General features: G+C 38.5%; 1 protein-coding gene across 1 annotated transcript; it reads left to right on the top strand.

Moving 5' to 3' along the window:
* The first annotated feature begins 1,284 nt into the window (after positions 1 to 1,284).
* Positions 1,285 to 11,326, top strand: LOC111063113 (cytoskeleton-associated protein 5-A-like). The gene is made up of 5 exons (XM_039438571.1): positions 1,285 to 1,411; positions 3,384 to 3,571; positions 4,661 to 4,835; positions 6,692 to 6,868; positions 11,126 to 11,326. The coding sequence occupies exons 1-5, from the start codon at positions 1,406 to 1,408 to the stop codon at positions 11,324 to 11,326; spliced, it is 747 nt and encodes a 248-aa protein (XP_039294505.1). The 5' UTR covers positions 1,285 to 1,405.
* Positions 11,327 to 11,390: the final 64 nt, after the last annotated feature.

The following is an 11,390-nucleotide window of genomic DNA, read 5'->3' as shown; positions in this document are numbered from 1 at the left end:
GTCCTCTGTTAATTGTCTCCATCCTCTATATCCCATTTTTTGGAGATCGTCTCTCACATCATCTTCCCACCTTATTCTCGGCCTTCATCTTTTTCTTCTTGAATGTAGACTCTCTTTGAACATTATGTTTATTGATTCATAATCAATCTGATCAACGTAATTTTAATCTTGAAATAAATGCAGCGTGTCTAAGACGCCTTATAGTTGGGGTCTTAGCTTTTAGTTGACTAGAGATTGGTAATGATGTTACATCTGAAACTAGTATCCCAAATCATTTTAATAAATTAGTGGCCTTGATAAAATCATGTCGTTTCATTCAATATTGATACCTACCGCATCATCACCTTCTCAACAAGTATGTTTGTTGCTAGTTTGCTCTTAAACTCTTCCCGGAGACTCTTATCATAGTAAGAAATAGATCAACAAAGAAACTTGAATAATATTATATTCTGTAAAATTGTGTAATTGAGGTAATATGAACGAGAACAAATAGTTTTTAGGTTGTTCTTAAGCTTTCTGGAGACTCTTATCAAAGTATAGGAATTGTCAAAGATTACAAAGAAAGAAAACAACAAAGAAATTTGAATTATATTGTCTTCTTCTTCTCAGCCTTTTGCCACTCATGTGGGGTCGGCGTTCCGGGTCAGTCGCTTCCAGGAGTCTCGGTCATGGGCTTCGTTTGGTGTTAGTCCTTTCGCTACAAGATCTTGGGCGATACAATTCTCCCATTTCTTCCTAGGTCTCTCCCTCTTCCTAGTGCCTTCGACATCCAAGTGGTCGATCTTTTTTTCCCACTTATCTCTTTTTTTTATTTGAACTGTATTTTGTAAAATTGAGTAATTGATGTAATATGAACTGATTTTGTGGTTTTTGTTAAAAGGATTCCGACTCTGCTGAAATTATCGTCCACGTCACCGTTATCTAAGCTGTCCCACCCGTCGACCATAGAGTGGCAGATCCAGCAGATGGGAAGTCCAAACATAGAGACCGCTCTAAATGCCATGAACCAAATCGAAACTGTGCTGCTATCAGAGAAGGTGAGTGATTTCATGCAATACAAATAGTCATTTTGAATCTCTTCATCCATTTTGGCTTTTGTGATTATGGTCACTTTTCATGGTAACGACATTTTCATATTATTCACAAAATTATGAATGCTTTTAATAAGATATTGTCAATTATTGGAAATATTGTTTTCTGAATTATTAATATAATTATTCATAAGTATTAATATAATTACTCTTATTAACATTAGAAATTTTTATTTCTGAAATTCTTTTGCAGAGGAATAACTTCAGGATCACGTGGATAAATTTGTGAGCCAGTTGGTGAATCAACTTATCTTCCTCAACCAGAGCAATCATCAGATATTGTCACGTGTTACCGGCAAAATTTCGCTCTACTTATGAAGGTCAGTTATTTATCTTCCAATCCATGTAAATCCAACCTTTATTATATTATGTTTAAGGCTAGATACACTCTTATTTGATCAATTGTACCCTATGTCATACACTGCGACATGTCGGAAATGTTGTACACATTGTTTAAAACTATGAAATCATAAAACAATTTTCTTGTTAAGAGACGCTGATTTTTGAGTGAGTGAATTCTCAAAGCAGCGCTTTGATTTGGACAGTGTCAGTCTAGTTAGCAATTCAATTATAGTTAACAATTCTGCTAACAACTGAACTGCAGTTAATTTCGTAGAATTCTTTTACAAATAAAATTCAAAAATCAAAAATGCTCTATCTTTATTCTCATTTTATAATAATTATCCTATTTATGAATCATATAAAATAAAGTTCTATGGTTATTTCTATGATTCTCCCTCAACAATCTAAGCTGGATTCGAACATAACAGTGACAGTGATTAGTAAAATTCTATTCCCATAAGTTCAAGTGTATTATCAAGTATTATTCATAATCATTTGGCCGGACTGATTGAGAATAATCCAATAAGAATTCGTTGGAATCATATTTCCACTGTTAAGGTGCGTACAGACTTTCGCTCTGCTCCGCAACCGAACGTCACTCCAGCAGAGCGATTGATGATCGACCGGGGAGCAAGAGTGGTTCGACCGGGGAACGCGAGAAGATCTAACATCTTCCGTAAACCTAGCGCCGCAGTGCAGGATGGTTTCTCACAGCTTGGCGTTGTTGTCATTTGAGATGGGTGTCTGACTTGGAGGTATTTCGGCCGCATTGCAGGATGACTGTTGACGGTTGCCGGAAGATCAACAGCTGGGTTTTTTTCGTTATTTTTCGTGATAGAGAAATTCTGATTGCAGATTCGTTCTCAGCGACCCCAAGTTTAGCCTGAAGGCTCAGAATGTTAACAATGTATTTAAATAATTAAAAATCATCATGAAAAGTCATTAATATGGAAGTACACTACGTTTCTGGAACTTTTACTGGTGACTGGAGTTATTATTGATTATAGGTAGCACAAAAATCAAAATAATCGTGAGAAAGAAACTGCTGATGAACGCGAATAAGACCGTCACTCCATTGTTCTATTGTCTCGGCTGCTTGGCTGAGCCTGGCTGGAGGGATCAAATAACCGACTGGTTTGATCTTTCGTCTGTCCACTAGGCGGAACTACGCCGAACATTGCTGGGTGGAAGACGTTACTGCGGCCGCTCGCATTCCCACCAACGCTGCTATTATTTGCTGTCTCAGCGCCTAGTCCGAGTCAGACAAGCATCCAGCCTGCACTGCGGAGCTAGGTTAACGTTCATGATGGGTGCGACTGCAGAGCGGGGGCGGAGTGACTGCGGTACGATGGAGGAACGAGGGCGGTACGAGGGCGGAGCATGCTCGGTGCGGGTTGAAAGCGCGTATATGTGTACGCAACTTTAAACTATCATGGTTGTGAGCGAATTCAGCTTGAATCTTTCTTCTCATTCTATATCTCCCATTTTACATGACTCTCATATCTTCTGAATTGCTGGCTGTATTATACTGAAGAGTAATTTTATCATAGAAAAATAAAGTGTAAGATATATTATGCAATTTGCGAAAATGGAATTTGGAGAAGGAGAAAAAATATCGAAATCGAACGCTTTCTGGGGAGTGAGACATCGTCCGATTTATTAAAGGTGGATGGGGCACTGTGTAAGAATGGGTGATGAAAGGATTGCCAAATGTATATGGAGGGAAAGAATATACAATAGAAGAAGAAAAAGGAAGGCCAAGGAATAGATGGAGCAGGATTTGAGAAAGCTTGGAGTTCGTAACTGGAAAAGGCAGGCAGTTGATCGGGAGAGATGGAGAGGCTTTGTGGGGGAGGTCAAGGGTTGTAGCGTCCTGTAGAGCTGAGGAGTAAGTAAGTATATTATGCAATATCTATGGTATTATGCTAATTGATTATTTATTGTTTGCAGCTTTACCATTACCCCGAGCTGAGCTGCAAGGTTAGTGAAGGCGTGATCAAGGACGTCATCCATCAGCTGATCAGTCTGCTCACTGAGAAGAAACTCGAAATGTACGACTCGACAGAAATGTTTGTCAAAGTTGTCAACTGTCTCGTGCTCAGGATACTTGAACGCTCCGACCATACAGCTTGTACTTGGTGAGTATTTTCAAAAATTTCAAAATTTTTTAAAAATTTAGTGCAGTTGAACAATTACTATTGGTTGAATGAGGATTTGTTGTCTTGTTGACAGGTTTTTGTTATGACTGGTACTATCAACAACGTTTTTACTTTCCTGCCCTATTACCATAGGTAAGGAAAATATTGCTTTCCGAAAAAAATTAAGGTACCCCAATTTCTAAATTTCTATACGTTTCAAGGTCCCCTGAATCCAAAAAAGTGGTTTTTGGGTATTGGTCTGTATTTGTGTTTGTATGTGTGTGTATATGAGAGTATGTGTGTGTGAGTACACGATATCTCATCTCCCAATTAACGGAATGACTTGAAATTTGGAACATAAGGTCCTTACAATATAAGTATCCGACTCGAACAATTTCGATTAAATGCAATTCAAGATGGCGGCTAAAATGGCGAAAATGTTGTCAAAACCTGTTTTTTCGCGATTTTCTCGAAAACGTCTCCAACGATTTTGATTAAAGTTATACCTGAAATAGTCATCGATGAGCTCTATCAACTGCCACAAGTCCCATATCTGTAAAAATTTTAGGAGGTCCGCCTCATCTATGCAAAGTTTGATTTCAGATTCCCAATTATCAGGCTTCAGAAACAATTTAAACAAAAAAATTCAAGTGGAAAAGATTGAGCATGAAACTCGATACAGCTAATGTCCAGTAACATTTTCACCTAAAATTAAAAATAAACTCGAAATTCGAGAAAATGTGATTATTCAATTGCAAACTGTTGGCAACTACTGTTGATTATATTAAATCATTAACCATGAAGAGATAGCAGACCTCGTGTGTCTCCAGCGTTATTGTCCTGTCACCAGCTGACTCAGATCTTTGAATAGTAGACTTGGGATGCGCGTGAACCCTAGTGTCAGGTGTTCAATTTTCATAAAGGCAAGGAAAGTTGTGTGAGTGCGCCACACTAGATTTTTCTCAACAATTCCAATAGGCTATTCTATTCTATTTCCATTCTATTCTTTCATATTCAATTCTGCAATTGAATGATGACATGTTTGTTGTTTTAGTGTTCTACAATTGAATGATAATCAATTTGTTTTAGTGCCCTGTTGAAACTGCTGTACGAGACGGTTGGCAACGGTGACGCAATGCTGCCACCCTACCAGGAGCTGATCATGAAGTGCATCTGGAGAGTGCTCAAGTTCATTCCCGAGTGGTACGAGGAGGAAGAGCTTGATTACGACCGGATACTACCCGATGTTCACACATTCCTCAAGGTGACTATTATCATAGAGAAACAATAGCATAAGTAGATATCCCATGGTATAGGGCGTTTATGTCGCAACTTTTACTGTTATCTCAAGCTGATAGTCCACGTAGTTCTTTCCCGTGAAGCTTTATGAAGCTGGTAGTCTCTCATATTGTGCCGTTCATACATTCTTACCCCAACAAAACAGTAAAAATCGACAATAATCGGCTTGAGATAACAGTAAAAGTTACGACATAAACGCCCTATACCATGGGATATCTACTCACGCTTTTGTTTCTCTATGCTATTATGAATCCATCAATTCATTTTATTCGCTCAAGGTTACTCTCTCTCTCGTTCATTGCCACATTAACAATTTTGGTACGAGGAGGAGGAGCTTGACTAGATCGTGTACTACCCAGTAGCGGCTCGTGATCTTCTAGTTTGGGGGTTCAACCTCATGATCTATTGGGGAGAAAGGAGAAAAATCAAGAGGATATAGAGTATTGAGCATAATCAAGTGTGAAGGTGATCAATAATAATTTCAAGGAATTGAACCCCAAAGATATTTTCTACAAATTTCTCACATATTTTCTACAAATATAAATTTTTTGTCCTGTTCATATTTTTCTTGTTTGATTTTCACTTCGGGAGTTGATCTACCATTATGATTTATTTTACACCTATCCTCAATATTTATATTGTTTGTATTTAACAAATACCGAACCTTATTCATATTTCTTCATCAAAATGCTGTTACGGTAACACAATAAATTATAATTATTCACACTCTCACTAAAAGAAAATGGACACACTAGAAATAATCACGAATACACACGAAACACACTAGAATTTACTATATTCTTCTACACGCAAAACAAATTTATATAACGAAAAATGCAGTGAAATCTATCACAACTGTATACAGTGTATACCCGAAACCATACCGTATAAACTGTCACGTAAACTGTAACCTCAAAACTGTCACGCTTAGGCTACTTCTTGTTTACTGTTTACTGCCCCAAATTTAAATTTATTGGTGATAAGCAAGTTCAAGATGGCACTGTATTCGTATCACGAATACTCACGATTCATTCCGAGGTTTACCGAATGCTTCACTTGCCTCGGCAAGGTTCGGCTACTCTCGGATGAACTCGTGCAAACTTGGTTCAGACAGGTTTGTGAACCAAATCCGTGCTAGCAAACCGATTCCCCTCCTCCGTTCCACTACTTCACCCAGCCCTGTTTTTGGGTTCACATCGGGGAATGAACACTGCTTTCCACCACCATCCGTCTCGTCATGCCATTTGGTGCTGTCTCAAGCAAGCCACTCCGGGCTCTCAGGCACCGGCCGCATAACATCGACGTTAAGTTTACGTAGATGAAAAATGTTGTGATGTAATTTCATGAGTATAAAATAATATAATTATTTGAGTTGCAAATTCATCCTTGTATAGGAAGTTGATTCAATTCTGGGGGTTCAATGAACCATTGAACACATAGGACGAGCCGCCACTGATACTACCCCATTACATCTTGTTACTTTACATCCTAAACCTTCTCTTTTTGCTTTCCCATACTCAAACTTCCACTCTTCCTTCTCCTATCTTCTCCTCATTTATTCATTTTTATGATGAATAAATATAAATTGAATTGAACCTGTAGCGAATGACGAGTCATCTATTAGTTTGTAAATACCATCAACTATTTTTATTGAATAATCTATTTATTTCATTCCATGATCACAATATCAAATTATTGATTGGGAGAGAATCAACAGGATAAACCCAAAACGGTTTCTCTCCCTAATTTTGATAAAAAATCTTGGTAACCAATCTTGTTTGTTTGTTTGTTGACTAATTATTGATTTAATCTATTGTGTAGGACTACCCATCGCACTGGTGGAAGAAGCAGAAGTCTGACACTCCGCTGCGAACTGTGAAGACAGTGGTTCATACCCTGGTCAAGATGAAGGGCTACGACCTCATGCCCCATGTCAAGAAGGTCAAGGGCATCACGCCCGAGTCGGAAATGTCCACTTACTGCAACAAACTGCTCAGGGTGAGTCCAACAAATATTTCCATTCGTTTGTCAAACACGTATGGATGGTGTGCAACCTCTCCATAACTGATTTTCACAGTCAATTTTTATCTAGCTTTCCAATGTTAATTCAATAACTGTGGTATTGTTGACTGTTTTTTCTCAAGCACTGTACAGTCCGGGTCCTGTAGCTTTGCCTATCGGCGGAGAGCAACTAGACTACAATACTACCCGTTCAAAAACATCGAACATCTTTAAGAGAGCTTCCTCCATCTAGGGATCTAGGTACTCGGGAGCGTATGTTTTTTAAAAGTATCACCCCAAAAGTATCAAGTAATATCACCCCGCGAACCATACCTTACCGATAAGCAGTTTCAAAGTTACGGAGGCAAAGCAACGGGACGCGTACTACACCTGACGATGTCTATGTATTATGACTTACTTGACTTAATTCCTGTAACTCCAGTTGAAGCATAGGGCATCCACGAATAGCCGCCATCCCTCTCTATCATCTGCCATTCTTCTCACCTCTCGCCATGTTTTTCCCACCTTGCCAAGCTCTTTCTCCACTGTTCGCCTCCATGAAATCACACATCTCACCTCACTAAGTCCCAATATTTCTAACTTATAATTTCTCATTTCCTGTGCAACCTGTTTCAATTTACCCATCTCTGCCAAAGTCCTAACATTCCAAAATCCAATTTTCGTTTTATGTTTCAAGCTAAAAGTCGTGTTCCGTAATTCCGTCCATTTGCTATTCGTTTCAGTTTCTTTAATAATTGTTGTTAAACAAGTGCAAGTTATTGGCCCACAACTTCCGATCTCAATGATAGGGCCGCTATCTAAAGCCTTCAAGCAGGCTGCTTTCCTCTCAGGGTTGGCTCCCTTAGCCTTTGGTGTTCCACTGAATCCTTCTGCAAGGCAGCAGTTTTTAGAGAAAATTAGGAAAACGAAGTGTTTGTCAAGGAAGAGAGATAGGAAAGAAAGTTTGTGCGTGACTCTTTGGATGGTGGGTAAACGCGGGGCGCCCCCCACCATCCGACAAGACACGCACATAGGATAGGGCGGCTCAAAAGCAAAGTCAATGGAAAAACAGCCGCCCTAGGATGAAAGGTCTCTGGAGCAAAAGGAAGAGAAGAAGGAATTTGGGAAGAAGGGCTCCGGAGTGGGTGTCTGCAGTTGCATGAAGCAACTGGGCGATGGGATTCCCAACTCTGACGCCGTCTAAGTATTTTAGTCCAGTCAAATGCTATTTTTTCAGGAAACAGCCTCGAAAGAATGCTTCTCGACGGCTTTTATGCATTTTCGAGTGCTGAATTCGAATCTAAAATTTGCTGACACGCCAGAGGGAGATTTCACCCCTAATAAACCTCTAATTTTGGAATTTTTCAATTGTTCATTCTATCGAAAACCAGGCTTTCGAGCATAAGCATGCACATGCATGTTTATCATGCATGTTTATCATGCATGTTTCACAGTTAGTGGTCAGCCTTAGATGCACTGAATACAGCATTTCCTAGTGGAGATGCTCGCATAAGGTCACCTCAAGGATCAACATCTTAGGTTCAACTCACACTAACTCGACTCAAATCGTACGACTCCAGTCGAGGATACTCCATTCTCTTGACCTTACGACTTTCTTGCTCATTGTCACTACTTCACTTCCATGCTTCTCCATTTCTAACCTCACCTTATTAAAAATATGAGATCCTATTCGTCACTTCTGCGCATGTAACAAATTTTATAATGATTATTGTGAATATATTTCCTTATTATTGTCTCATCTAAAAATGATAAAACATAACCTCACTTTCATTAAAAATGCATGGTCCTAGGCAACTCAAGTCGAGGCTCGACCAACGTGTCGAGTCGACGCTCGACTCAGTCTCACAGTCGTGAGGTCGCGGAGACTAGAGTCTACTGGTCTGCGTGTAATTTGAAAACACATGCTGCGTCGAGAAGAGACTAGAGTCGCAGTCTCTTCTCGACTTGAGTCTCGTAAGTGTGAGTTGAGCCTAAGACACTCATACGTTTTGGCACAATGATTGTATTTCTTCCTACAGCTCATTCTTCTCAGCTCGTCAAGGCGGTTCAAGATTCAAGATTCAAGATTTCAAGATTCGTTTTATTAACTATCAGGCTACAATTATAGCATTAGGCAAGTCATAATACATACTTTTAAAAAGTAGTCTACACACAATTGAACAGAAAATCGATACAAATTGAACAGATAAAGCATATCTACATTACATAAAATACATTCAATTCAGGTATTCAGGTATTCCTCAAGTGAGTAAAAGGCATTATTTTTCAGATAACTGTATACAATTTTCTTAAATTTGTTTGGAGGCAGATTCCTGGTTGTTTGAGGCAGTTTATTATACAATATGCACTGTTGGAAAGTATGGCTTCTCATAGTTTTAGTGAGTCTTATTTGTGGTGCTACAATGTTCCTACTGTTCCTGGTATTATATGCATGGTAATCTTCATGAATGGAAAATTTTTCTGAGTTTTTCTTGACGTGAATTAAATTGGAATAAATGAAGAGAGATGGAAGGGTTAGTATACCCAAATTAGGGAAATGTGGCCTGCATGAATCTCGCTGTGTTAGTCCTAGGATAGCTCTAAGAGCCTTTTTTTGCCATAAGAACACTGTTTTAGCATGAACGGAATTACCCCATAGACGCACACCATAACTCAAATGTGAGTGGAAAAGCCCAAAATAGGTCAATATGAGTGTATTCAAATTCACGCAGCCTCTCAGTTTTCTCAATAAATAGACTATTCGAGATAATTTTTTTGAAAGGTGCTCAATATGTGTGTCCCAGTTCAGCTTATAGTCCATATAAAGTCCAAGAAGTTTGACCGGTTTAATCAGGCATTACTCAACTTGTCTTTGAGGGAGAAAAACAATATCTCAGTTTTATCTTCATTCAATTTCAGTCCATTGGCCACATACCACGTCCTGGCCGTAGACAGAGCATTGTCAAGTTTATTCTGTACTCTTTCTATCAATGGGTCTGTAGCAACAATAGTCGTGTCATCAGCATATAATACACTTAAATATGGAACATTATAGCTGAAGTCGTTTACAAAGACAAGAAACAGAAAAGGCCCCAAAACTGAGCCCTGTGGTAGCCCCGTAGCTATATTCATAATTTCGGAAGAGGAGTTACCGATCACAACCATTTGTTTTCTGTTTTGGAGATATGACTTCAGCAATTGTAGCTCAGTATTGCAAATCCCATAAAAAGCCAATTTATTTAGGAGAAAGTCATGAGAGATAGTGTCAAAAGCTCTACTCAAATCTACTAGACAGGTCCCGACTACATGCTTCTTTTCAAAACTTTCTAGTATTACATCAACTATCTTTTCCACTGCCATAACAGTAGAGTGCTTGTGTCTGAATCCATATTGATGTTGGTAGAGTAGACCATTTGATGTGAAGTATTCATAGAGCTGTTCAAAAAGACATGCTTCAATGATTTTGCTAAAAATAGGCACAATAGCTATGGGACGATAATTCTCTGGGCAGCTCTTATCACCTCTTTTGTAAATGGGTGTGATTTTTGATAGTTTAAGACATTCAGGAAAAGTACTGCTCCTCATGATAAAATTTATCAGGTATGTCAGAGGTAGAACTAAGGCTAGTAAGAGTTTTTTCACTGCATAATTGCTGAGACCATAGACATCTTCACTATGAGAATTACTAAGTCCTGTAACAATTTCAGTAACTGTTTGAACACTGACCTCTCTCCATTTGAAGGCCCTGTAAATTTTATGGTGCTCATTGAATGGAAAGTTTTCGAGCAAGTCAGCATGTCAAAATCATCTATCATTTGTAAAATTCGATAAAACAATCAATGGAAATTCATACTTGTGTACTCAAAAATTCAAATCAGAATTCATCATGGTTTATTATTTTATATATCTTTCTCATTTAATATATTCCATCGAGTGACCTCCTGTGGAAGGCGTATAAGAATTTGTCAAATCGTTACTAAAATTCAGGTTTCCTAATGAAATTGATCGTAATTAAACTAATGAATTTTTAGAGTTTGAATCGATTGTCTGGCGCCAGCGAAGTGATCCTGGAATTCGGAAATGGAATAAAAGCAATACTTCACCAGCTCTCTCTTCAATTCTATTCTAATTTTTTTCCTCTCCTTATTCTTATTTCTCTCTCTTATTATTCTATTTATTACTTATACTTCTCATTAAATTGTTTTACTATACTTCTTATTATTTGACAATAAAGAAAGAATGATTTGTTTTCAGACACTGAAAGTGGCAGACTCGGCAGCAGTGGGCGATTGCCAGCAGGAGAAGAAGGAAAACTGCAAGCCACGGCGCATGCCCAAGTCATTCCGAGACCAGCTGTCCGACATTTTCATGAAGATCGGATCCAAGACTGAAACTAAAGAGGTACGCATCTGTGTCACTTGTAAATACATAAATAATACCTTGATAGTGCAGTAACGATCATTCTGTGACAATTGAATCGCTCATTCATACGTCTTCAGGGGTACAAAACTTATTTTAA

Source organism: Nilaparvata lugens, chromosome 12, assembly GCF_014356525.2.
Source record: "Nilaparvata lugens isolate BPH chromosome 12, ASM1435652v1, whole genome shotgun sequence".
NCBI lineage: Eukaryota > Metazoa > Arthropoda > Insecta > Hemiptera > Delphacidae > Nilaparvata > Nilaparvata lugens.
The sequence above is the reverse complement of the archived record's forward strand: the minus strand, read 5'-3'. Positions and strand labels throughout refer to the sequence as shown.

Bases quoted from the DNA above. Each gene is read 5' to 3' on its own strand.
- LOC111063113 (XM_039438571.1), top strand. The intron at 3,572-4,660 runs GTGAGTATTTTC...AATTTGTTTTAG, and splicing joins GACCATACAGCTTGTACTTG to TGCCCTGTTGAAACTGCTGT. The intron at 4,836-6,691 runs GTGACTATTATC...TCTATTGTGTAG, and splicing joins ATGTTCACACATTCCTCAAG to GACTACCCATCGCACTGGTG.